At 39.3% G+C, this 24,547-nt stretch overlaps 2 protein-coding genes and 1 long non-coding RNA gene across 7 annotated transcripts; 1 reads left to right on the top strand and 2 right to left on the bottom strand.

Moving 5' to 3' along the window:
* Positions 1 to 6: 6 nt before the first annotated feature.
* On the bottom strand, positions 7 to 8,998 carry LOC113527299 (transmembrane protein 273). Of its 4 annotated transcripts, none has more exons than XM_053238851.1 (6): positions 6,479 to 8,998; positions 6,317 to 6,392; positions 819 to 872; positions 525 to 641; positions 410 to 434; positions 7 to 325 (listed from the first exon to the last, which is right to left on the bottom strand). In XM_053238851.1, exons 1-6 carry the CDS (start codon positions 6,506 to 6,508, stop codon positions 298 to 300), a joined length of 330 nt encoding a protein of 109 aa, XP_053094826.1. In that variant the 5' UTR covers positions 6,509 to 8,998; the 3' UTR covers positions 7 to 297. The 4 variants fall into 4 exon arrangements, with proteins under 4 accessions (XP_053094826.1, XP_053094828.1, XP_034165382.1 ...); XM_053238853.1 differs by having other exon boundaries at positions 525 to 635; XM_034309491.2 differs by lacking the exons at positions 6,317 to 6,392; positions 6,479 to 8,998 and adding an exon at positions 3,525 to 3,829.
* Positions 8,999 to 9,513: 515 nt separating this feature from the next.
* LOC113527719 (uncharacterized) lies at positions 9,514 to 17,415 on the top strand. Of its 2 annotated transcripts, none has more exons than XM_026915799.3 (3): positions 9,514 to 9,651; positions 9,746 to 9,835; positions 10,968 to 17,415. In XM_026915799.3, the coding sequence occupies exon 3, from the start codon at positions 11,057 to 11,059 to the stop codon at positions 16,694 to 16,696; it is 5,640 nt and encodes a 1,879-aa protein (XP_026771600.3). In that variant the 5' UTR covers positions 9,514 to 9,651; positions 9,746 to 9,835; positions 10,968 to 11,056; the 3' UTR covers positions 16,697 to 17,415. The 2 variants fall into 2 exon arrangements, with proteins under 2 accessions (XP_026771600.3, XP_053094825.1); XM_053238850.1 differs by having other exon boundaries at positions 9,746 to 9,848.
* Positions 17,416 to 20,091: 2,676 nt separating this feature from the next.
* On the bottom strand, positions 20,092 to 23,886 carry LOC113527300 (uncharacterized). Its single transcript, XR_008303118.1, has 3 exons — positions 23,573 to 23,886; positions 20,804 to 20,978; positions 20,092 to 20,620 (listed from the first exon to the last, which is right to left on the bottom strand). It is a non-coding gene; the product is annotated as an uncharacterized LOC113527300 (long non-coding RNA).
* Positions 23,887 to 24,547: the final 661 nt, after the last annotated feature.

The raw sequence follows: 24,547 nt of genomic DNA, 5'->3' as shown, positions 1-24,547 counted from the left end.
GCAGAATTCACAAGGATTTTTCACAAGGACATCTTATATCACATATTGAATAGTTTGTCAGTTACAGTAAAAAAATGATAATAAATGAGCAAACAGGTCTAATGCATGAGCAAACAGTTTTCTAAATGGATTTCCCAAAATAAACGATTTTGAAAGGATTTAAAGGATATAGTTTCCTTAATAGGAATAACAAAATAGCATTACAGGCATTACAGACATTACAAACATTACATAATAACATAAAGTCTGTGCTGAGCCATAGCTTATCCCTTCTGTGACCGGGTTTTGCTTCATTAATCAGGTCCTGCTTTCACCATCAATACTTCTAAAAATATATTTACGAAAATATCAGTGGAATAACATTTATAATAATGTAGATAAACAATAGAATAAGTGAATAACTGTTTACCGTGAAAATGCTCTTACTGAATCCTCTAAAAAAAACAAGGAATTCTAATATTAGTTAGGAGAATAATAGTATGTTAGAGGGAAAATATGCCCTTTATGGTATGTAATGAACTTACGTGACTGTTCATTGTCCAGAATGTGTCTTTTGATCATGTACATCTTTATTGCGAGGAAGCAGATGGAGAGAAATATCCCGATCCCTATTCCTATTGCTGCATATTTCAGTTCTGAGGCTCAGGGGGAAATTAAAAGACATAAATGACTTTGTGAAAAATAAGGGCGCATTTGTATGTGTTGTAGCCTTTTGTAATTATACATGATATAACCTATGGTATGAAGATGATTACAAAAATGCATGTTCTTGTATATGAGTGGAATGAATATCAGAGGTCTGAAGCAGATTTACGTACCTGGCTCCTGTACAGGAGACGGCTCATCCCCTCTTACCTGTATGAAGAGTGTGTCTAAAACACAGATATTTTCCTAATTACATTATATTATTGTCATTTAAGGCATTTACTTGCAAATTTCATGCTCAGGTTTTTATAATTTTTTTAAAAATTAAGATCATGAATCAGAAGTTGCATTTGGTGCAGTAACCAGGCTTGGTGTGTGTGTGTGTGTGAGTGTGTGTGCATGCGTGACTTTGATTGACAAAAACAGGAAGTTTTATTTTATGTAGATAAGAGATAAGATCACTCATAAGATCACTCATATGTTCTGCTACTTAACACGCTATAATTACTTTCCTTTTAGCATTTTATCCCTCTGCACAGATAATACATTGCCTCTTCTGTCTGGTTTATTTAACCCAATGACACCAGGGCAGCATCTTTCCACAAACTGTATTAACGATGAATTACTTAATTAATCTGGATGAGTTTTGTTCATTCATTCACTTCAGTATGCACTTTAACCTGGTCAGGGAACACTGGGCCTGAAGCAGGAATACACCTTGAATGGGATACTAGTCCATTGCAGGGATCCATACACACATTCAATTCAATTCAATTTTATTTGTATAGCACTTTTAACAATGGACATTGGACTCATTATCCCTAATGAGCAAGTCAGCGGTGACAGTGGCAAGGAAAAACTCCCTGAGACAATATGAGGAAGAAACCTTGAGAGGAACCAGCCTCAAAAGGGAACCCATCCTCATCTGGGTGATAACGGATAGTGCCATTATAAATAAATCCCTTCTATAACTGTGTACTATATGGACAAATAGTGCAATTGTGTAACCAGTAAATTCATCACAGTTTTCACAAGAAGTCCAGTTTGTTAAACTTATCCACTGTCCACTGATGGAGTCCTAAATGCAAAACTGCTCGTGGCAACTGCAGCCCCAAAGCCACCAGAGCAAGCAGAGTCCCAAGCCATCACTGTACAACTCCCTATATTCACATTCACACACTCATTCAGACTGAGTGGCAATTTGGTTTAGCCAATCCTCCTCCTGACTTGTTTTTGAGAGGAGGCAGGAAAACCGGAGAACCTGGCAGAAACCCTAGATGTCTTTTGTGAATTTAAATTAACATAAACATACAGTATGTAAATGTACAGTACACTGTATGTCGTCACACTTGAATCCATAACATATTACAAGTGAAGCTGAATCAAATTCAGGCAGACAGTCACTGATCAGTCGATTGTTTAGAGCTTTGATCGAATAATCAGCAGTGGCTTTCTGGCAGTCCTGGAATCCTGTGAACATTAATCACTAAACCACCATTGCCCTGAACAGTACCGCTGTGATACTTGATTTCACATTTCCTTGTCAGTTATCATCTGAGGTCTGTGACCCCCAGAGTCTATAATTCACCACCTATTGTGCTGCTGTTTTTATTCTCAGCTTGTTTTAGGGTCATTAAACCTTTAATCTTGTCTCTCCTATGTTAACCTGGAAGAAGGACTTGTCCAGTTAACTGTTTAACATCTGGATTTATTATTCAGTCATTCACCTTAAAACATATTATTTCGTAGTTAATTATTCAGCTACTCCAACAAAACTACTAAGAAACATATAGAAGTTACAAGAGTGAGAAGTATAAGAGTTTTTACAGTGAGATCCAGGGAGTTTAAGGGATTAGGGTCCTAAATAATTGCTACAATTGCATATGTCAGTCTTATCTTCAAGGCATTTGGTTTAATCTGAGCAGATAAGGTACCAGAGGGAGGAATACATGGTGGTATACGTGGTATACATGGTCATATGCTATTGATATACTCTTCGGTGATTTCTTAACAAAGTCCTGGTGATTTTGACACAGATAATGTTCTAGCTAATTTTCTGAATATTAAGCCTCATAATGGCTTACTTTGTGTCAGTATGTTCATACAGTGTGTCCCAACAAATCCACCAAAAGTCACATTTTCTGCAACTGTTTTTAAACATGGAGTCATTGCCAGATATTACCAATTCCAATGTTTTATCCAGTTATAATTGCATGTGTAGTGTATAATATTATATCACATTTCTTGAAATATAAGGGCTTTATTTTGATATGCTATATGATATTGTGGCATCATGTTTAAATGGCCATTTGAATCACATGGTAACTACCAAAAACAGATAATTATCATATTATTACTGAACACACAAATACACTTCTTTGGGTCCTTATGTTACAGTAGCACTTTTACACAAATTTCACATCATGAATCGTCATCTCTAGAGCTGATGTTTACGCCTAAGCTGAGAGTACAATGTACATAAAAGGCTTGTTCCTAACATGTTCTTTCAATGGATATATGGAGATAAACTCAAATTAAAGCAGACAGTTTGTGTTTCTTAGTCAGTCTTTGATAACAGATTGTGCGTCTGTGCAAAGCCAGATGCACCTCAAAATGTGCACTTCAATACACCTGACACGGAGTCACTGAATTTTAACCCCATGAATTTTAAGTCCCCATGAATTATTTGCACTGGATTATGCGCTTATTAAATCTGTTATCATTTTATACACAATACATTATTCACACAAAAAAAGTAGGCTAAAGCCAGATTATAGAGCTTAAATGGCTAAATGCAGACTACACTAAACTGCCTAACAAGGCAACTGCTCAGTTGTGAAACAAACCAGACACATAATAAGAATTAGAGAATTACTTACCAACAATGAAAACAAATATAATGACAAAGGGATGTCTTTGAGGGTCAGGCATATTTGAAAGCATTTAATAAAAGCCTTTCTTAAGCGTGCTTTCTTGAGAAATGAAGCCATTTCCTGTTCGTGCACTATATGAAAAGAGCTGGAGAATTGCAAAGAAGTTTTCAGATAAAAGGAAGAGATATAAATTCTCTGATGCTGTGGCTTTAGCTTTTGACCCAATTACGTGAACACAGTAAGCACATAAAGGAGTTGATGAATGTGAAACTGCACGGCACAACCTTTTGCAAAATGCTTTTGAGAAGATCAATCGGTTTTGTGGTCATGAATCAGATATGCTTTCCTGTATGCAGTACACAGATTTTACATGTTATGTAAGATTTTACATAGTGTATTTGGGCATACTCTGCAGGGAAGTGTGTGTGTGTGTGTGTGTGTGTGTGTGTGTGTGTGTTTGTCAACTCAGGTTAATGTATGTAATACTTTTATATTTATACTGTGGATACATTTCCTTTCTGGGAACCTAACCTGACCTAATTTGCAAGACAAGAATATGAAACCCTTGCATGAATGTGAGAACTGTTGTCGCCTTTGTTTTGAAATACAAGCCTGTTTAAGAGGGACACTTGATACAACTCTCTGCCATTGCATGGCCCTCAGTGTGTGACATTTGCATTAGCTGCTTACACAATCCTACACTTCAACAGTGACTTCCAAGTGGCATCAGGTATGAGTCAGTGACCTGTAGTAACATCCTGGGCAAAAAGCGCTGGAGAATTGCACAAACGTGAATAACTGATACACAATCATATGTATTTGTGAGGCTGCTATGCTACTCACTGTGTCACTGCTGCTATCTTGACCTATATCAATTGTCTAATTATAATTGTCTAATTAGCTGCCTAAGTACCTCAGTTGTGTGTCTTTGCTTCTGTTATACAATCTCATGAAACGTTTGACAAAAAAACCCACCATTTATCTGACTGATTGCTATCTGTTTACAGATGTAATTGGTGAATTCCACTATGTACAACTTTCTGTAACAGCATAGATAGAACTTCATGAAGTCAAACAAAGGGGAAAGGCTGCTAGACACTAGATTAATCATTGTATGTTATCTCTCAATGGCTATCAGTTGCATCATGTGTAGTGGTGAATAGGTTTGGCTTGTCTATTTTGTCTCCTTTGAAGGTCATGTAGATAATGTTACTAAGACAGCCTACTTCCATTTAAGAAACAATGACAATAAGAAATATTGTAAATACATTCACCAGCCATACACCTGTAGACCTGCTCATTCATGCAATTATCCAAACAGCCAATCATACGACAGAAGCACAATGCATAAAATCATGCAGATACAGGTCAAGAGCTTCAGATAATATTCACATCAAATAACAGAAATCTTATTTCCAGTGACTTTGACCATTGTTGTTGCTGCTTTGAGTATTTCAGAAACTGCTGATCTCCTGGCTGGGATTTTCACTTCTATAGAGTAGCAGCAGCAGCAGTTCTGTGGTGGAAACACCTTGTTGATGAGAGAGGTCATAGGACAATGACCAGACTGTTTTGAGCTGACGGAAAGTATACAGTAACTTAAATGACCACTCTTTGCAACCTTTGTGAACAGAAGATTATCTCATAACACAGCCCTGTCAGCCCTGTTCTCACTGGATGATTTTTGTTTTTCGCACCATTCTGTGGAAACTCTAGAGACTGTTGTGCATAAAAATCCCAGGAGATCAGCAGTTTCTGGAATACTCAAACCAGGCTGCCTGGCACCAACAGCCATGCCACAGATGTTGACTACATTGAGCACAGGATCACTGAACCTGGACAGTTGAAAATGGGGAAACAATACTGTCATTACACAGAAAAACCCATGCCTTTACTACGTCTAGTTTAGACTGCTAGAACCCCTTGATGTCTTGATGTTCCTGTAGAGGATAAACAAACAAAGGTTTAGTTTAGGTGCAGCTTAGTTGATCAGCAACCAACCAATTAGCTATCATATCACTTTTGCATTTATTACAAAATGCCTACAAAATATGACTTAACTGTAAAGCGCTAAATAGTCTAAATGGTCCAGCTTTCATGTTTCTTGATGATGGAGTGAAGACAGGATACCCTCAAGCCCTCAAATACCCTCAGTTAAAATTTTTATCCCCACAAATCCCCACATACACTCAGGTTAAAATTATAATGAATTCAGAAATAACTCTGATGCTCATATTTTTAAGTTGCTCATAAGCTCACAAGTTCCTGGTTACACAATTGCACTTTTTCATTATGAATACTTTTAGAGGGAAATGATTTATAATCGCACTCTCCGGTGTCACCCAGAACAGGATGGGTTCTCCGTTGAGGCTGGTTCCTCACAAGGATTCTTCCTCATGTTGTCTCAGGGAGTTTTTCCTTGCCACCATCACCTCTGTCTTGCTCATTAGGAATAACTTTATAAATGTAAAATTTATATCCAGAATTTATATATTTCTGTAAAGCTTCTTTGTGACAATTTCCACTTGTAAAAGCGCCATACAAATAAAATTGAATGGAATTGAATATATACACCTTTTGATCTTAGGTACACTCCCAGCAGTCTGTTACTTTGGCCTGTTGAGCTGTACATGTGCTTCTGTTGCCCAAAGTAAAGCTGTCAAGGTCTCATTACAGTAATGCTCCTTATGACCTGTCTGATATAACACTGGTGATGTGTGTACTACCCTTGCACTGCTTCCTCCTGATTTCATCTATAATTCACCAGTTTACCTTCCTGCTGCAGTGAATTATCTCACCTGGATGCTCCAAAGATGTGCACATCCCAAGAAATACCAGCACCAAAATGTGCCAGAAATGATTCACTGTAAAAAACTGAAAGTGCAGCAAGAAAGCAAATAGTAATTCAGTAATGATAGAGATTAATAAATATGATAGCAGCATACAGAGTTTGTACTCACAGTAATAAGTCCTGGGCTGGAATATGTCATTCGCTCACTCCCTTATTTTGCAAAGTTGTTTGGAAATGTTTGGATTTTCTACTTCTGGGATTTTTGCTGGAACCATTTAGACAACTGAGATGATTTAAACATTTATTAATAACTACTGATTAAATACAACTAGATATTAGAGCATCAAATTGTCTGAACCTTACTCACTGAAAAATGGCATTTCGCCCAACATGGCCAACTGATCTAGACTCTGCCACAAATGTGAATAACTGAGCCACTAAATGTTCATTATCTATAGTAAAGGCTAATGCATGTACATGGCTAAAACTCTGTATCCTAACTGCTTGGCATATTTTGGAAGCAACACAAAGCCCAGCTCCTGTCATGTCACCAGTGCAGGATCTAAAATAGAGCGACTACTGAAGGGAGGCGTGATAAAGCGAAGCAAAGTGAGAAAGCATTAACACATAATCAGGATATTTATGGACTGTTATCACAGATTACAACCATCAAGCTACAGAGTGTTTTGCTTGTCAAAAGCAATAGTTAGTGCTTTGAAAGCCATGATGCAAATGTAGCAGTATTGTGAATGTATTGTACTCATCAGGCTATCTCCCTCTTTCTTTCTGTTTTTGAAACAATGCTCTTGTGTCATTTAAAATGATATTATGACGTGAACTTGTGGAGTTTCAAGAACTACCTTATGTGCCATCAGTGCAGACACAACTTTTGTTGTTTAAAGTACACCTCTGACACAAATCACTCTTATCCAACAATCACAAAAATTACACAAACACACATTTTTTTTATATACATTAAATACTCTGTTTAATACACAATTTCCCCTTGCCCTTTACCCCTTCAGACAAAATGTTTCCATTTGATGTTTATTTCTTTAATACTTTGTATTAATACTTTAATACTTCTTTGTACCGAAGCTATGAGGCTAATGTGGCTAGCAAGTAAGAGCAGCTTATAACCTCCAGTTTAGCATTGTGAAATCTCCATTCCTACAACATTGCACAACTTGCTTCATACTACAACAATTTTCTAACCTAATAAAGACATGGGTCATGCTTGCTCTGTTGAAATAGCCTTATGTGATTGCTTATGCTGCTTCTGAAACTCTGGGACACTGCTATCTACACAGCATAGCTAGTCACCTTGAAGCTGGAAGCATTTTCTTTCTTAGCAAACAGTTGAATGTCGCTGTGGGCCAGCATCAGTCTCAGGTACGGTGAGTGGCTTTCAGACGGCCGAAATAGCAATACGTAACTTTATCTTACAGGTGAATAGGATAATAATATAGTTCTGATTAGATTCATATGTTTTATTTATAATTTTTCATAATAAGGACTTTTTCAGTTATTTTATTAAACTGTTTATGAATAAAAAATATAATAATTTATATTCCGAATAATTTATATTACTGAGATAATGTTATTGTTAGAACTGAACTCTTCATTTAAATTACTTTGATATTTGTCCCATACTTCTATAGCTTTATTTTAACAAAAGCTTATTTATTTATTTATTTACTTATTTTTATTTATTTATTTATTTTTTTTTACAACATTTAATAAAAGAATGCTTACAAATGTAAAATTAATCTTTGGCCAAACTGTGTTCAGCGTTCATCACTGTTTCATTTATTACATTTATTTGCACATAAATCTAATTTCATTTGCACTTCTATAAGGGTGACATTTAGTTGAAAACTATAGGCTTTAGAATATAACAATCCTTTTATTACTATTAACATGCACACTGACATGCAAAATGCCATGCTTGTGTGTCCAGTCATACATTTTAACCTTGGAAGTGAATTAGTGTATCATCACGGTTTTATGTTTTTTCTTTCCTTGCTCCATAAATATACCTTAGTAATCAGTATACAGCAGAAATTTGTACTGTCTCTTGTTAATGTATTGTCAGTGTACATGCAATAGGTGTTTGTCTGCTTCTTTCTGATCCCAAGTGGCTGCAAATGATGTTTTTTTTTCTCCTGCTGCTCTGCTCTTGGCCCATGTGTGGACGTCCATCACTTCAAACACACTGGGCTTGTCTTTGCCACCCAAATCTCCTAGGAGGGAATGCAGCAGTGCCCCAGTTGTCCTATTATAGCGCTGCCTTCTTGCTTGGAATAAGACTTGAAACAAGAGCCATTTGGTTGACTCGGTTGCTGAGGGTAGAGAGCCATCTGCCTTACTCCATCTGATCTGCCTATGACACGAGCACTAGCAGATAGTAAAAGAGCACCAGATTTATTCGATATTCTAGCTGCTGACACAGCCCAAGAGGGAGTGTTGTGTTTAAAATATTATATATGGACTTTCCTTGGTGTGAGATATGAAACTGAAGGCAGGAATAGCACAAATGTGCATACATAATGTACATAATACATAATCTATATTTCTTAATATCATACCTAGTGACCTATGTTTCATGACATGTTTCAATTTACATGTTTAAATTTGCCAGATCAGCAAGGCCACGATTCTTGCTCTCTTCTGCTTGTCTGGGCCTTGCTGACTGACTGATTGGCTGAGTTATGGAGGATATGACGGAAGGAGGTTCAGGCCATTAGGGTACAGATTACAGGGTGTTTGAAATAGAACAGCATAAATAGCCTGACAGCATAAATAACATGACAGTATAACTAGCATGACATAGGGCAATAGTGAAATGTGAGAAGACTTAGCCACAAGTCACTGACTGAGATACAGAGAAACTAAAAAAGCCAAAATTTCTCTGCTCATAAACAACAAGTGCGACCAGTGAGATTTTGGACAGAGAGTGTTACTAATAAGCATGACTAGTGTGAGTAATAACCAAACCAAGCCTCTCAAGGTAATCAGATTCCATTTGCCTCTTATTCCACACTTAAATTGTGTGACACTTGCTCAGTTGATGCAAGTGGCTATATTTGACTCTGCTGTTTGCAGGAGACAAAAATGAGTCACACACCCAGACTCAGTGCAGCCACCTATACCCCAACAGCACATGTGAAAATAAGGCAGCCCTGGATCTTCCTGAATAGCATCTCTTTAGGGGGCTGAGAGGTAATAAGGGGACAGCAATGGTACTTATGCCCCCAATACCAAAATAGCAGATGAGTGCTCACCAGCTACTTCCCATGCTCCTACTGTGTTCAGCCTCGCTCAACTACTGCAGTTATTTTGGTAGGCTCTGCTTTGTATGCTCGCTTTCCTTCTTTTTATTTGTCCGTGGATCTCTACCTTACTCTTCACTTTTTTTTTGTATTTTGTTAAACAGGTGGCTCTGTATGGATTTCTGAATGATCATCTCTGGAAACTTTAGCTCATGTATTTGTTGAAACATGGAACATGGAAACCCAGTCAAAAGGTAAGAAATAAAAGTAAGTTTTTTCATTAACTGATAAACAATACTAAACAAATGCAATGCTAGAAAATTTAGTGTTTTTTTTTTTTTTTTATCAAATGAGTTAGGCACTAATGACTTCCATTGTAGGTAGTAGTTAAGTACATAAGTAGTACTTAAATAGTACTGAAAGGTTTAAGTATTGTTTTTATTCTGGTCCATTTATTGATGATATTCAAAATCATTGAGTGCATATTCTGTATTCATATGGCTGTTCCTGATTTAGTTTTTACAATTCAAGTTTAATTTGTATGTTTTAAATTCAAAAGAAAATGACTCTTAAAGTTTTTCCTGGTGGTTACTGAGGTCTTGCTGTGGTAGCATAGTTTTTAGTTACATGTAAATAACAGATGCAGGGAAATCATCCAGACAGCAAGTTGATATGAAATTATGAGCACTGGAAAAAGTTGTGGTGTCCAAATTCTCTTGGCTGCTTTCATAATGTTTGCTATCCTTGGTCGTCACTGGAGTTCGGTCAAGTTGTCTATCATCCAAAATTACAGTTGTATCTTTAAGGATTCTCACTGTTCTATTAGAATATATTTGTGTTTTGCTTGCAATTCTACTGGTGTGATTTAGTTCTGTGCTCAATCTCTTATGCTTTAAGAAAAAAACTAATGTAAATTGATGACAGCATGAACATTTGCTGTCAGAAAGCCATTGAGTTCGATAGCTTTCTTGTGTGTGTGTTTTATTCAGTCTGTTTTAATGTCTAAAGTTTATATCTTACCATCAGTAGGAATTGCAGAGGAGGTCACAAAGTGTGAACCAGAGTAATGACCTGAAACAATACATTGACAACAGGCAGGTCTTGTGTATCATGTGAATGCTGAGCTATTTTTGTTAAGCCCATGGATGGGAATTGCTTATCTTCATGCTTGTAGTCATGCTGCTGCACATGGCTTATGTGTTGGGAAAGGCAGATAGGCATCCAGGCTCTCCTAAAAATAGTTTATGTGTGGCTTGGTGCATTTCTCTTAAATGTACTTGTGCACTTTACCCTTCTGGTTTAACACATGAGAAGGTTAAACCCTCTGAAAGAAAGGCCTGCTAAAAGGGAAGCAATTTCATATAATCTGATATCTGTTTTTTGCAGGAAAATCATGAGGTAGTGGTGAAATACTGGTGATGGCCACGTAGGATGTTACAGACATCAGACTGAAGTACGTGGATTATACATTCACCATGAGCTGCCTGGAGAAACAGCATGTGAGCCAAAAAGCAAGCATGCAGCACCCTTCCAACCTGGATAGCTTTATGGATGAGACGGACCGAGAGGTTATGAACCTTACAGACCGGGCCTTTAAGAGTCTGTGCATCGGTGATGAGGCAATCTACAATGACTCAGAACTTTTACCATCTCCAGTAGACTGTCACAAGCCACTAGCTGAAGAGATACCAAAAAAGCCTCGAGAGAACTCTGCCTTGGATGTTAAGAAGCATGGAGCTCACTGGCCCAATGGCATGTACAACACACCATGGCAAATAAATAAAAACAAATCAAAGGTGTCATCACTTTTTTCCGCATTTGCAGCTAAGAAAAACAGTGACACAAAAATGACAAACGGGGACTCATGGGACAAATCAGCACTGCTTAGCATCCAAACGGAGCTATCAGAGTTTTCTTCAGATTATCAAAACCACCTTATGGATGAACACATTTACCAGGTCAAGAATCATCGTAAGCCCTCTGAGAAAGGGACTGTTAATAAATCAATCCAGGATACATATAACTCATCAGGAAAATCATCTAAAAATCAACACAGCAAATCCACTAAGCTGAGAAAACTGAATTCCAAAAACTTTTTCCTTCACAGTGAATTCAGCCCATTCCAGTCCTGGGGAGACTTAAATAGGTTTGGACTGGAGAACATGGAGATGTTTCCATGCAATAGCCCAGCTGGATTGTATGATTCCCCACTTTACAGAGAACTGAACAATTCAAACAGATTACATGTACCACAGCCAAATAAAAGAGAGACAAGCCAAAGCACCTCACCTCTGGAACCTCAGCATAAATCTAAACCAGATTTATCACAGTGCACAGCACAGACTTCGAAAACTGTACCTCCAGTATCAGAAAAACATTCTGAGCTAAAGCTCCTGAAACTGCCTGACCTTCAAATTGAGACTCTTCAGCCACAAGTGCTGCAGACGTCCTCTGGATCATTTCAGAGGTGTCAGTCTGAAGGGGACCTTTATGCTCCTTGGAGGAAAAGTCGAAGCAGGGCAAAAGGTGTTGTTCAGCCACTTGTCAGCTCACCTGGCTGCGAAAGGTTAAACACTGGAGAGGAGGGTGCAATACAAAATAAAAAGGAGGTTAGAACAGTGGAAGAAGCAACCTGCTTAAATCCAACTCCATTCAGTATTTCACAGCTGTTGACTCCAGTCATACCCTCCAGACAAGGTACAGGAAACTCAGAGATACTGCAGTCTGTTCACTCGCCCGTAGCCCTTGATTTCCCAGCACTCCATGAGACAGAGATTCGTCCATCACCTGAGATCAAACGAGAAGGATACAAATCCAAGGCATCAAGTCTCTTGTTTAATCTCAAGGACAACAGAAAACGGGTCAAGGCAACATACAGCCCACCAAAGTTTAAAGGTTTAGATGCAGCAGACCAAAATAAACTATCTCCTCTGATTGAACAGGATGTTACCAAAAATGTTCTGGAGAGTCCAGAAATCACAGATTCTAAAACCATATCGACTGTTCAAAAAACCATTAACTATCCAATGAGTCCTGCAACTGCAGACGTACAGAGCTCTCAATCCAGCGGTCATATAAATAGCACTTTGCCAGATGACTTTTTGGGACTTAGTCTACTGCAAGCTGGAAATAGAGGCTCACCTATTAAACCTTTGAAATCAAAAAAGAACTCTTTGGCCAAAGCTACATATCCATCGTTAAATTTGTACCGGAAATCTAGTCCAGTAGAATTGAACACTAAAACCATGCCAATGGATGTTCCTGGTTCTCATTCTATAGTAAATAAAAGTGCTGAACAGAAGTTGAGCAAAGAACATTTGCCAGAGAAGGATAGTAAGGAACTGCAAAGAAAATGTCATTTGACTAAACCTGAAATAAACAATGCAAACCATGAATATACCCACCTGAATGTTGGGACTGCAGACAAGGTACTGACTCAGAAAACAGATGCTGTAGCTCTGAAGGAAAAATATTTTCCTACAGTTTTAAAGAAGCACAATCCGCAACAAGACGCCCCGACAGTTTCAGGTAGTAGAAATCAAGAAAAATTGAATACAGGAGGAATATGTAAGGCAGAAGAAAGACCTTTTAGATATAACGAATGTCAAAGTAAAGAAACAAAAACTAAGCATTTATTTTCTGCAAGACAGAACAACTACATCAAAAATCAAAGATATGTGAATGTAGATGAGAATTATGATGATGGCGATGAATGTGAATATTGGCAAGAGAATGTAATTTCTGCAGGAAGAGATGAGCTGAGAAAGAGGGAATTGAATGTAGATGTGCATAAAGATAAAGTACAGGAAAATATGGATGCTCCACTTATAAAAGAAAGTGTAACAAATGATGCCTCTACAAAAAATAATTATAACGTACCCTTGAAGAATGACCTGGGTATATGCACTGAAAAAGGAGTATCCAAAAATGCTTTTTCTATGAAAGGAAACACGTCAGCAAAAATAGCACTGTTCACTTTAAAGGAACAGTCCTCAAATACAGTCCCAGTCTCAAAGAAAAAGAACATAGTAAAGGATAAGTATGAGCTAGCCACAATGGCTTTGGAGAAAAGTAATGCTGAGAAAGAACGGAGACAAAAGCAAAGTGATAGGGAAAATGGACAGGATTTACCCATGAAAAGAGACAATCAAGAGAATATGCTAGCATTGGGCCAGAAGGAAACAGGAAGTGTTATACCAGACAGACGAGGTCACAAGGCCATTTCTGATTTTACACCAACTAGCCAAAATGTTGGATGCATGTCAGACATAGACACCAATTATGGTGAATGTCATGTGCCTGAGGTAAAATTAGCTGAACCTTATAAGCAGGAAGGTGCTGCAAAGCACAGCCCAAGTAGACTGATATATTCAGACAGGGACAGATCTGACAGACGTGGTCAACAAGGTGACACAAGCAATATCAAGTCAATGGCTAATGTAACTGAACTTAAAGAAACAGTGTCCACGCCTAAAAATATAAGCCTCGGTCAAGAAAGTTCAGTAGTCCAGGACTATATTGACAATAAGCTTGTTAGTGTTGGTGAAGATGAGTCATCTATTCAGAAAAAGAAGAGCTCTTACAAACCCGAGGCTCCTCCTAGACGAGAAGGAGCAAATTCCCAAAGTGAAGACAGAGCAATTAATGAAAGACAAAGAAAGGAAGATTTAGGGAGTGTTGAGAGATCAGTGAATCATGACGAATGTTTAAGCACTGAAGTGCAGAAAGCTAATCTACCAAAGGATAAAGGACCAGTAATCGGCCATGTATCATCACTTATGGAAAAATTCAACAGAGAACAAGTAGTGCCAAGTTTAAATGTCCAAGAATATTTGCATCAAGGAGATGGTCTCATGGTCCACCCCAGAAATGACTTATTAAAACAAAAAGCAATTTCACCAAAGGATATAATGGGTTTGACTGAAGGTGAAGAAATTTTAACAGAACATAATCATACAGAAAGAGAGGCATATTCAGACAGCAAGAAAGTACCTGACAACAATTCAAAACTAGCCATGGGAAATGAAGAAAATCTAGGTGGAGAAATTGCTGATAAACAGGCCATTCAAACTGGTAATAAAGATGCCACAAGAAATGAAAAGGACAAAAAAGATGTGACTAAACCAGAGAATGAAAGTGCTTCTGACGTTTTGAGAAAAACAGGCAACCAGACCAAATCCAAATGTCATGGTGAAAGCAAGGAGTATTTATCTGACCATTTTGGGAACACTGATGAACCTGATGATGAATCTGAGAGGAAACCAACCTTGAATTTGTTAAATGCTGATAATGCTCCAATGGATAGGATAACCCTTTACGATATTCTTAATCAAGCTGAACCTTCATCATTGGTAGATGTTAAACCATTAGAACAAAGCAATCTACCTTCCAAACTATCAGAGGACTCATCCTTTTCACACAAAACAGAAGACTTACCATCTTTGAATAATGGTGAAGAAAGAAAATGTGAGAATTTAGACACAATGGATTCCTGTTCCAATAGCAACCCTGAAAGTAAACTGCATAACTCAGACATGGCAGTTCCTCCTCCACAAGATGTGGAAAAAGGAGGGTGGGTGCGCTGTTTGATAGACTCAGCTCACAATCTAACACCAACATGCCAGTCCAATGCCTCTTCTCCCACACTGGGAAAACCTGCTTTATTTAAAGTGAAAGACAACACATTCAGTGCATCCCCTGTTACCAAAACAGTAAGACCCATACTCCATAAAACTGTTGCAGGAGTTACACAGCCATGGTCGCCTAGAGAAAGCTTAAGTGGGTCTGAACGGGGTGAAGAAGATCCAGACATTTTCAAGGACATTGTAGACATGCAATGTTTGCCTTCCACACCTGTCCGAATCACCCAGCCAAACCAGTCATCAATACAGGTTGTACCCCATCCATCCTCTCAATCCACCACAGTCCGGGACAGAAAAGGACTGATGGATACTTCTACAGTGCTAGAAGAAGAGGAGTGGCAATTGGCTAAAACCTTAGTTTCAGAGGGAAGAGAAAACTGTGAAATGAGTGCAGAAGACACTGTGGAGGAGCTTGCATTCTACACTGCACCTACAGACAGCATAGAGGGATCAAAGGCACCAAGTGACAGATCTGAATCAGCCTGTAGTGGCATTGAAAATCAGCTTCAGGGCAAGCCACCTGTTGTCCCTCCAAAAACAGAGAAAGCGCTGCGTCGTGCTATGAAGCTGACCACAAAGAGGATCCAGAAAGCAGAAGCTAAAAGTAAATCAGAGCGTGGCCGGAGCAGTGAGAAGGGTTCCTGTCAGAAACGTGAGAGGAGGCACCAGAGTAGTGACAAAGTTCTCAGTGACAGGTCACACCAACGAGAACATAGTATTGACAGAGGTAGCAGCAATCAAAGCACTGGGGAAAGCAGCAGTGAGAGGTCGCTGGCAAAGAGCCACACAAGTGAAAGACATGCCACACATCATAGTAAACCAAACAGCCATAGGAAGGAGAAAGATACTGGAAGGAAACTACAGCATGGATGTCAAAGCAGTCTAATCAATATGGATGGTGATGCAAAGAGCTGTGTGGCTGAAAAGCAAAAAGAAAATCAATCACAACACAAAAATCAGTTTGATACCCAGAATATAAATGTTGACTGTGAGAGATTGGGACGTACTAGTGAGAAATACCTACCACATAAGCTGTACCGCAGGGCTCATAGTTTGGACAGATTTTCAAGTGGCAAACATGAGCATAGGTTACTTAGCGCTGAAGATCCTGTCTCTAAAACCAATACGGAGGCGTTAAAGAAGCTTGCCACTGCACAGACAGCACCTTTGCGACGAAACAGCATTGAACATACTTATGGCTCTCCAACAAATAACATTGTACCACAGTCTTTCCCAATGACCCAGAGGAAGCTTCTGCAAGATCTTGATTCTGGACAGTACTTTGTGGTGGACATGCCTGTGCAGGTCAAGACGAAAACCTTCTTTGATCCAGAGACAGGAAGTTACGTCCAACTGCCGGTTCAGTCACTTGAAGGGTCTGTACCACGGGCACAATCTGTAGAAGTTGTGAACGCACCTCCACTTATGCTATATCATGGCTTTGTTCCAGTGCCTGTCTCATCTTTACCATAACCGAAATCCACTGTTAAAGCAAGCTCTGTTGTTGCCCCTGCTTACTTGAACTTATTAAAAGCCAGTGAGATAGAAATGCATGATGACCTTTATGAAAAGCACAAAAGAGAGCGTCATCCCTACCCATGAGCTGTGCGTGTATTAAAAGAGCACTTTTGATTAAACATAATCAGAATTTGTTAAAATAGATGAAGATAAATGTAATTACCTTATAGACCAATAAATGGTCTTGGAGTTAAGTGAGTCTGAATTCAGGCACTAGTATTTTTGTCCTAGATGAATATACATGTTTTATACATGTTTTGCGCCTAGCTCTAAAATACTCTAGTTTCCTTCTTTCCTTTGGTATTGGCCTTTGGTATTTTCTAATGTATTTTGTGATGTTTGATTGGGTTATTATGTTATTACAAGAATGTCTAAAAATAGTGCTTTTCCCAGTGATTATTGCAAGTGTATTTAAAAAAAAAATAACAATGTTCACATTCTTTGCCATATTTACTGTTGCGGATGACAAAATGCACTGATTAAATAGAGAAGAGTGAAAGTAGTGGCTGTATGTCTTAAATGGCATATTTAAAGGTTAAGTTGGACATTAATTATGTATTTGGTGTATTTATGTAATATTTTGTGTATTTTGAAATGATTGATTGATTTCATGAGGCTGTGTTGCTGGCTTCATAAAATGTAAACCATTCCAATAAAACTCAACAAATGTCTAACATTTCATATTAAGTAAGAATGGTCAGCTTTAAGTGACTGGTCTAAATAAACCCCTGTTTAGATCAATCACTGTCCATGTTTAGATGTGAATTGTGTTATGCATTTTCTCTTTAAGCACGTTTCCACAGACGTTTTTAACACATTAATGACTTCTGAAATTTCACTGTGATATGAATCTGAGGTATCTACCTCTGAGCATTAACTAAAGTATATATAAGCCCTAAAGGGAAGGGGAAAAAAAACTAGCATGTTGCCAAATCAGGGTTTTTTTTTTATTGTGTAAGCAATAAAAACAGATGGCTAACAATTAATATGTTATACCAAGTTTGACCACAAAGATCTCCTGATTTTTTCCTTTATCCTTTGTGGGACCAGGTGGAAAAAACAAACAAACAGCGGAGTTACTACACGCTAACAATTTGCATGATATAACAGTTTCAACCTTAAGGGGGAGCCAGCTAGAAGCATCTCTTTCTAGGTCTTCTCCAAGAGTGCATGTGGCAACATTATCTGAGCGCCAGGTACATTTCCAACCACCACATGAAACAATGGCCTGGCAGCGGGTTCCAGAGCTGGTGCTAAGCAGTGGGTGCCAACGGAAGATACAGATATAAAGTGCTGTATTGCAGGCCATCACTATAGCAAGACGAGTTGGTGAATTGCATGTGTTACTGGTCAGCATGCATCTTAAGCGTTGGGGACTGGAGCTCAAACATGTGTGGCCGAACCAAGCATTCCAATGGTATTAGCACCTCAGTATATTAATAATAATATCAAGAGATGATAAAGTACCCAGGTCAGCTCTGTATCCAGTGAGGGCTCTTAAGTGCTATGTGGAAGTGACTAGCAGTTGATGGGTCACTGATCAGTGGTCTCTTTTTTTGGGGGAGCATCATTAAGAGTCTCTAATTAGGTTAGCCCATTGGGTAAAAAAAATAATGAAATGCAGGTAAAGAGATGCTCTCTCCACATGCTATCGCTACCTCCTCTGTGGTCCGATAAGCAGTGTCACTTTCAGACTTTTACAAAATAAGGCATGGGGCTCACCATCTACCTTCAGAATTTACAGACTGAATGTTGCTTCATTACACATACATACGGTAGAGCGAGCACAGAGACAGTACCAAAGCTTTGACCGATTCTACATGGAACAGAAGGCCACATATGTAACCGTGGTTCTGCAACTAAATGGAGGACACCTTGGTCACTTGGGTTGAAGAGAATGGCCAGAGAACAATTGTGATGTAGCCTCATGAGGTTGAGGTCATAAAATGACAACAGTGTCATTTGCACTCAGCAATGACATGAGCATATGGGAATACTTCAACAGGTCTGAAGGAAACCTGAAGTGAAGTGGTCCTCCACTTAGTCGTGGAATCTTGGTTAAATACACCACATACTGTTATTGCCCTGGTTTGAGCAACGTGATGGCTCAATGAGGCTGCATTATATGCATTTGTATCACAGTAAAAACTGCTGCATTTACCCTTACGTTGCACAAACATTGCTGTAAAGTATAGTGCTGCTTGTTGCTCGTAACCCCACAGCATTAGGTGATCAGTCAGAGGAATTTTGTATTGATTTTGCAGTGACCCTTCCCTCTAAAGAGACGAGTGGACCCAAACCTTGCCAGCAATAAAAAAGCATTTAAATGTGCCACCCGTCTGTAGTTCCCAGAAAAAGGGCAGATTTGGGCAGGACTTAATTGGCTACTGAAAGCCAAACATGGAGTCCGGTACTCACAGTTCCCACGTTAGCTAAAGCAGTGATAATCCTGCTAGCGTTGCTGCTTGCTAGTTGGTTTCACAGGGACTGGAGCGCAAACTGACTTTTTCTGTTGGATCATAGCTGGGTGTGGTTATTTTTATTTTACTACTCATGCTCATGGAATCATGGTTGAAAAAACAGGCCATTTAGAGGCAATCAAAAGTTGATGCACTTTAGCAAAAGATTACTGACAAAGACAAATTCTGCCTTTTAAGTGATACTGATGAATTGTGCTCAGACGCATTAGCTAACAAGGGGAAAACCTAGTCACTTTGGATTTCACATTGTTCCACATTATGTTCATGACAATGAGATGTCTTTTGGTTGTTAATCTGACTGATACCAGATCTGCATCTGTACAGCTCAAAACAGGTGCATATGAGGACAAACAAAAAAACTAGCCTAGTTATTTTTGACACAAAACATAATATGCTGCTATATTTAACCATTCCATCATCACAACCCATGTGGTAATTATAAACAATGAGCTAAACTTTTTTTCTCTGCAGATAATATTTAGGAAACAGTGGCTCCTTGTGGTGAAAACTGGTATAACATAACCATTGTTAACATTTCACTCCACTGAATTTTTCACTTGGTCCCACAAAGGGGAAGGGGGAAAAAACAGATGGCCCTAGTGCTCAGAGTTGGTATAACATGCTAATTGAGCCCCACTATACAGTATATTTTATATAACCTGATCTCTTCTTCAGGGAAAAAGGGTAATATTTTTCAACTGTTTTTGCATTACATAAAGCAGAGGTAATAAATACAGGGAGAATCTCAGTTTTTACCTTACCATTCATGTTTTTTTTTTCCATATAAAAGCTTAAAAAGTCTGAAAATAATTGGATTGACAGCTTTTTTTGGTGTTCACACAAACATCATGGTAATGTTTTCTGTTGCAACACACTGCTCTTTATTCGCCTATATCATTCCCTATGGATTATATTAAAAATTCAACAGATGGTGATGTACAGTAGTGCATTCAGTGGCAGCCACAGCTGCCTGCCACCATATCGTCATATTGTTTGAGAACAACATTTTCCTCATCGTCAAAGTACAACAGACTTATAGGTTGAAGGTTGTCTGGTACACAGCATGGCCTTGCCACTTTTTTGGACAGTTTTAATGTGTTTACTATGGATTGCACAATGGCATGGTTAGTTGCACGTAAGCTTCCACTGAGTGGAAACGGACAGGACCCAGTGCAATGGTATGCATTGTAGCCACTTGGTGATATTATCCATCCGGACCAACCGAGTTTTACAAAGTCCACATAGAGAGGTGTTCTTTGACAATTTACAGCATGCTCATTTTCAGCTGCCCTTTGATGTGTACTCCTGCGCCTTCGCACCGCGGCCTGGAGGGAGCTTTTGTACTCGAGGAACTCTAAGGGTGAGTCAGTGTTCTGACCTGATGGAGAAACTCCTTCACCTGTGGAATCATAAAAATGACTTCAGAAATGCTACTCTGATAAAAGTGAAAGTCCAGCATCTAAAAAATCCACTTGTGTGAAACTATTACTGTACTTGTAGTAAAACACATTTACTTATATAAAAAAGAGATTAAATTTGATATGGACAGCATAGAGGGCTTTTGTGATAAAAAAAAGATCACCTTTACCAGAGCCTCTTCGACCATCGTCTGAGTAGATAACCAAATAGGCATCATTTTCCTCATGGCCCATTTCTCTCGCACTCTGTACAGTTGTCTCCAACCAGTGACCCGATGTTAAAGTTGAAACAACCAAGATGCCGTTATTTGTACTGCTGTTGAGAATCCATTTGGTGACCTATTATACATTTGAGACAACAAACATACAGTTTTGTCAGCCTTGTTGCACTGTTAGTGTACTGGAGTGTGAATGTGGATCTATAAATTGTGGGACTGACTACCAAGAGTGCCTTGGAAAAAAAAAATGCAAGGTTTGAGGATATTCACGCATACATGGTTTTTATAGGCTACTACATGTTGTATGGCTCAGAGTCCCTGGAGGACTAGTGGTTAGGCCTCAGTGCTCTCACCACCACAGCCCAGGTACGACTACTTGCCAGGGAACCAACCCCAGCCATTGGGGCTGTAAGCAGGTGAATAATTTGATTTGCAGTGCACCCATCTCACTAAGGGGACAAGTGGACTCAAAAAACCCAGATCCAGATTTTATGCAGGTATACCAGTAATTAAATACTGACCTAGACAATTTGTTACTACACTTGGCAATGATTCTATCAATTTGTCCAGCACATCCCACAGATGCTCAATCAGATTGAGATCTGGGGAATTTGGAGGCCAAGTCAATGCCTTGAACTCTTTGTCATGTTCCTCAAACAATTCCTGAATTTTTGCGGTGTGACAGGGCGCATTATCCTGTTGAAAGAGGCCACTGCCATTAGGGAATACCACTGCCATACTGAACATCACACTGCCTCTGCTGGCTTGCCTTCTTCCCTTAGTGCATCCATGTTGCAGCCACATATGCAGCAAGCTGCGATGCACTGTGTGTTCTGACACCTTTCTATCAGAGCCAGCATTTGTGCTACAGTAGCTCTTCTGTGGGATCGGACCAGACGGGCTGGCCTTTGCTCCCCATGCACATCAATGTGCCTTGGATGCCCATGACTCTGTTGCCAGTTCACCGGTTGTCCTTCCTTGGACCAATTTTGGTATGTACTAACCACTGCATTCCAGGAACACCAGATAAGACCTGCCGTTTTGGAGATGCTGTGACCCAGTCTAGCCATCACAATTTGGCCCTTGTCAAAGTCGTTCAGATCTTTATGCTTAACCATTTTTCCTTCTTCCAACACATCAACTTCGAGAACTGACTGTTCATTTGCTGCCTAATATATCCCACCCGTTTACAGGGGCCACTGTAACGAGATAATCAGCCAATCATGTGGCAGCAGCGCAGAATCATGCAGATACAGGTCAAGAGCTTCAGTTAATGTTTACATCAACATTACAATGTTTGCTCCACTTCTGTCAGCCAAGAACAGGAATCTGAGGCTATCATGGGCACAGACTCACACAAACTGGACAGTAGAAGATTAGAAAAAAAAAATCACCTGTCTTTTTTTCAGTCTTCAACTGTCCAGTTTCAGTGAGTCTGTGCCCATGATAGCCTCAGATTTCATGTTCTTGGCTGACAGGAGTGGAACCCAATGTGCTCTTCTGCTGTTGTAGCCCATTCACCTCAAGGTTTGATGTGTTATGCATTCTGTGATGCTTTTCTGCTCACCGTGGTTGTAAAGAGTGCTTATATGAGTTATTATAGACTTCCTGTCAGCTCTAACCAGTCTGGTCATTCTCCTCTGATCTCTTTCATCAACAATGTGTTTCAGCCTGCAGACCCTCTGCTCACAGAATGTTTTTTGCTTTTCACACCATTCCGTGTAAACTATAGAGAATGCTGTGTGTGAAATTCCCTGCGAGCAGTTTATGAAATACTCAAACCAGCCCTTCTGGTACCAACATCCATGCCATGAATCACAGAGATCACACTTTTTCTCCTTTCTGATGTTTCATGTGAATATTAACTGAAGCTCTTGCTGTATCTGCATGAATTTTGCATTGTGCTGCTGCCACTTGATTGGCTGATGAGCTAACTACTGCATGAATGTGCAGGTGTACAGGTGTTCCTAATAAAGTGGATGGTGATTGTGTGCATACATACATACATACATATATATATATATATATATATATATATATATATATATATATATATATATATATATATATATATACGCACACACACACACTATATCATATTATAGTTTTTCATAGTCATTCATATTGTTATCTACTCAGTAGCTACAGCGCATATTTACCACCCATATATATATGGGTGGTGAATATGTGCAGTGTATATATCTATATATACACACACACACAGAGTAAATAAATAACAAGGCTATGAGTGGTGAATATGTGCAGTAGCTATTGAGTAGATAACAGTATGAATGGTAATTACACCATATTATAATATAAAAAATATCATATATGCAGGTATTAGTCTTAAATATAGGTAAGAGATATGTGCATTGTCATGAGTGACTGAGAGTCAGATAAAGAAATATAATGTGAAACATTTCACAGATCATACTGGTTGATTTGAGCTTGCTTCGATACCTGTAGAAGGTCAAATGTTAATGCACAGTTACTTTATATTTAATAAACTTACAGAAATAGAAAAAAAAATAGTATTTGTGGCTTGTGCGAAAGTTTGAAACTGTCCCCTAACAGAACAACCACATTGCTTTACCCTGATGCACTCTTCACATGGCAGTGCAAGAGCAAGTATCCAGACCCCCCTGATATCTGTGTGTCTGTATCAGAGGAAGTGCATGGATCAGGTGTGTGTGTGTGTGTGTGTGTGTAACTCACCGTCTGTGTGATATTAAACACTTCCCATCCTTCAGTGTACACAGACAGTAACCGTGACAGCACCAGGTTTCCTCGCCATGGTTTCACTCTGCTGTCCAGCACTTCATACAAATCCACCTAAGACCCGACATCAGAGAGAGAGCTGTGAGTCTGATGCTTCTGACCTCAGAATAAACTAAACTAAAACTTACTCTGTAAAAGTGATGTCCAGGTAAAAGCGCGTGCGCGCGCCGAAACCACCGGAAGTCCGCTCTGGTGATCTTCTCTCGGTGGCCAAATGATGTCAGGTTGAAAAAGTGAAACGCGCCATTCGATTGCGCTGAAAGATAGTACAGTGCAGCTATAACAGAATGGCAAACAGAGGCATGGAAAAAAAGAGGTGTGTGTGAAAAGATGCAGTGCTAAGAGCAGATGGTGTTCTGTGGACTGGTCTGAGTGCTGCTGAGGGTTTTACGCACCTGCCAAGCTCCTCACGATGCTCCCCTGCAGAATCGCAGGGTTCCTCAGATGTTCCTCGTACAGCTCCAGCATGAAGCGAGGCGCTTTTTTGCGCGCTACATGACGCCGAACATCTGGGACCTGGAGCGCGTCATTCCACGAGCGCTGCTTGGACACATCTGTAATCACGCGCGCATCTGGCGCTTCAGAAACATCAGCGGGCAACACACTGAAAAGTGACACCAGCTGCAAGGCAAGGATCTCCAGAAGATAGAGACTTCTCAGCAAAGCCATGGCTAGTTACAGAGCAGTCAGTGCGCACAGATTGAGCATCAGAGCGGAGCTTGCGCCAGTGTGGCATGAGGTCATGTGATGCTGGACAGCACCGGTCACTCTGGACTGCAGGTAGCACTTCAACATCTGTAAATGTACCTGCTGTGCTCATTGTGCTCAACATGCTTTTCATCCAAAATCACTATAAATTAAAGGAAGTGCTGCCGCTCCACGTCGAATTTTATTCATAAAATAAAGATGCAG

The sequence above is a fragment of the Pangasianodon hypophthalmus genome, chromosome 12 (genome assembly GCF_027358585.1).
Source record: "Pangasianodon hypophthalmus isolate fPanHyp1 chromosome 12, fPanHyp1.pri, whole genome shotgun sequence".
Lineage (NCBI taxonomy): Eukaryota > Metazoa > Chordata > Actinopteri > Siluriformes > Pangasiidae > Pangasianodon > Pangasianodon hypophthalmus.
Note: the sequence above shows the minus strand (reverse complement) of the source record. Positions and strands in the feature narration are given on the sequence as shown.